This window comes from Phascolarctos cinereus, unplaced genomic scaffold (genome assembly GCF_003287225.1).
Source record: "Phascolarctos cinereus isolate Bilbo 61053 unplaced genomic scaffold, phaCin_HiC Scaffold_2;HRSCAF=192, whole genome shotgun sequence".
Classification (NCBI taxonomy): domain Eukaryota; kingdom Metazoa; phylum Chordata; class Mammalia; order Diprotodontia; family Phascolarctidae; genus Phascolarctos; species Phascolarctos cinereus.
Window position 1 is genome coordinate 352009527 of NW_027555625.1, and position 2387 is coordinate 352011913.

General features: G+C 43.9%; 1 protein-coding gene across 1 annotated transcript in view; it reads left to right on the forward strand.

The window, feature by feature from the left end:
- Positions 1–210, forward strand: part of LOC110211654 (protein AHNAK2-like) — a 72663-nt gene extending 72453 nt beyond the window's left edge. Inside the window, exon 7 of the mRNA XM_078149187.1 lies at positions 29–210. Within this exon, the coding sequence (XP_078005313.1) occupies positions 29–210 (182 nt within the window). The remainder of the gene's footprint in view (positions 1–28) is intronic.
- Positions 211–2387: the final 2177 nt, after the last annotated feature.

The following is a 2387-nucleotide window of genomic DNA, read 5'->3' on the forward strand; positions in this document are numbered from 1 at the left end:
TCCCGGTGCCATATCCCCTACTCCTCAGGTCTAGTGTTCCTGGCAGAACAGGTACCAGAGTCACGGTTTGCCCTCGGAGCCTCTGCTGTGCTGGCCTACAATGAAGCTACCACTTATGTAGAAGGCTTACTTCAGCCCATGGAGATCATGTTTGAGTCACCCAAACATTCGGTGAACTTCCTGCCAGGTTATGGGCATTTAGTGCCCTAAACACAATGGTTTTCAGTTGTGTCTAACTCTTCGTCACCCTGTTTGGAGTTTTCTTGGCAAAGGTCCTGGAGTGGTTTGCCATTTCCTTCTCCAGCTCATTTTACAGATGAGGAAACTGAGGCAAACAGGGTTAAGTGGCTTTCCCAGGGTGGCACAGCCAGTAAGTGTCAGACCAGATTTGAACTCAGGAAGATGAGTCTTCCCAATTCCAGGCTTGACACTCCATCTACTGTGCCATCTAGTTGCCCATGACCTATATACAGTGGGGTCTTAATATTCATTTGATAATCATGATCATGATGATGATGATGATGATGATGATGATGATGATGATGATGGTAGTGACCTACATAACAGATCAAGAGGGATGAAGAAAAGGTCTTCAATTCAAAAGTCCCTCCCCCTCCTTTATTTGCCATTAGCTCCTGAAAGTCCATTTATGCTTCAGTCTTGCTCCCCACCTTTCTCGTGCAATACCCCCTTTGTCCCTAATCACAGGTCTCCTGACAGAGATCTTTTGACTCCAGTGATATTTCCACTCTGCTTCTTAGTAATAACAGTTACTGGCAATGACACTGTGAAGTTAAGTTGTACCCATTTTACAGATGAGGAAACTGAAGCTCAAACAAATGAAGTGACTTGGCTTGCCCATAGCTAGTAAGGGAATCACATACCTTCTGCTGGTGAAAAGTGGAATTTAAAGAATAAAATGCTGGACCTCCGGCAGGGAAATGCTGCAGGAGAAATTTCAGACACTAGGACCAGGCCCTACGGGGGAGAGATCTTTGGGAAGCCTTGAACCATTTGCACTTCAGTATGTACTAGTTTTAAAACTCTTTTTCCTGGTCCAGTCGTACCCTAAAGAGGGGAATGGGATAACTCTGAGCAGGTCTGGCTCTTCTTGGAAGAAGGTAGTTGGCGGCTGACCCATTTTCCTGAGTGAAAACTGGCTCTGCTTTCCATTTCCCATCAAAACACACCTGAGCATGTAAGGAATTCACTTCTGTGAATTCTGAGGGCCTCTAATAATATTTCTCAGTTCCAGAAGGCCTTGGAAATTATGAAGCACTTGTGTTTTTTTTTTTTTTGGTGCAGCAATTGGGATTAAGAAACTTGTCCAGAGTAGCACAGCTAGTGAGTGTTATGTGTCTGAGGCCAGATTTGAACTCAGGTCTCCCTGACTCCAGGGCTAGTGCTCTACCCACTGCATCACCTAGCTGCCCAAAACACTTGTTTTTTCAGTGAGATAAGCAATATATTTTTCCTGTCTTACAGATGAAGAAACTGAGTCAGCATGGTGAAGTGACAGGTTTCAGAGTGACACAGTACAGACCTTCCACATCTGAGTTCATCAGCCATTCTAAAGAATGAGAATTGGATGAGATCATTTGGCTTTGGAGGGATGGGAACATTGTTTACACCTGTTTATGTGTCTTTGTTTTTCCTAGCTGGAGTTAGGTCAGTTGATTACATAAGCACACTGGGTGGGCCCACCTAGATCTGTAGATCACAAAATCCGTGTGTATGTGAATAGGTTTGCTGTCTCTGAAGCAGCATTCTTAGCTGAGCCATAAGAGAGCTTGATGCCCTGCCCTATAGGGAATGTGGATGGGTATACTGAAGAGTTTAAAACTTTAGTACCCTGTAATCTGGGGCTTGAGAGATTTCTCTTAAGCTTCAGAATTACACTGAAACTTTTGGGACACCCTGTATGTTAGCTTCCAATGATCTTCCCCCACTGTTATTTCAAGAATCTGAGTATTTTCTTGTACTTATTTTTTTTTTAAATTTTTTAAATTGGTTGTTGCTTTAGGGTAAAGAGCGATTCAGATCTGTGATTACCTTCCTAAAGGAGCTGGACCTTAAAGAATGTCAGAGATATAGAGGAAGAGGTGACTTTTTTTTTTTTAATATGTCAGAGGCAAGAAATGAATTGCTTGAGTTCTCCATGCAGGGGCTGGAGGCAGCCAGGACCACCTCTGGAGAGCCAATTGTTAAGTTTTCCGTGCGTCATTCCTGCACAGTAGGAGCAATATCCCAACCCCTGCTCCCAGGCACATCAGGCTAGTTTGTCCTTAAAAGCTCTCGGACTGTCTTCCAGACTTGGTTGGCTTAAAAGGATTAAACAGTGTCAGACCGTTGCTTAGCTACAAATACCTCAGAAATCCGACAAGCGC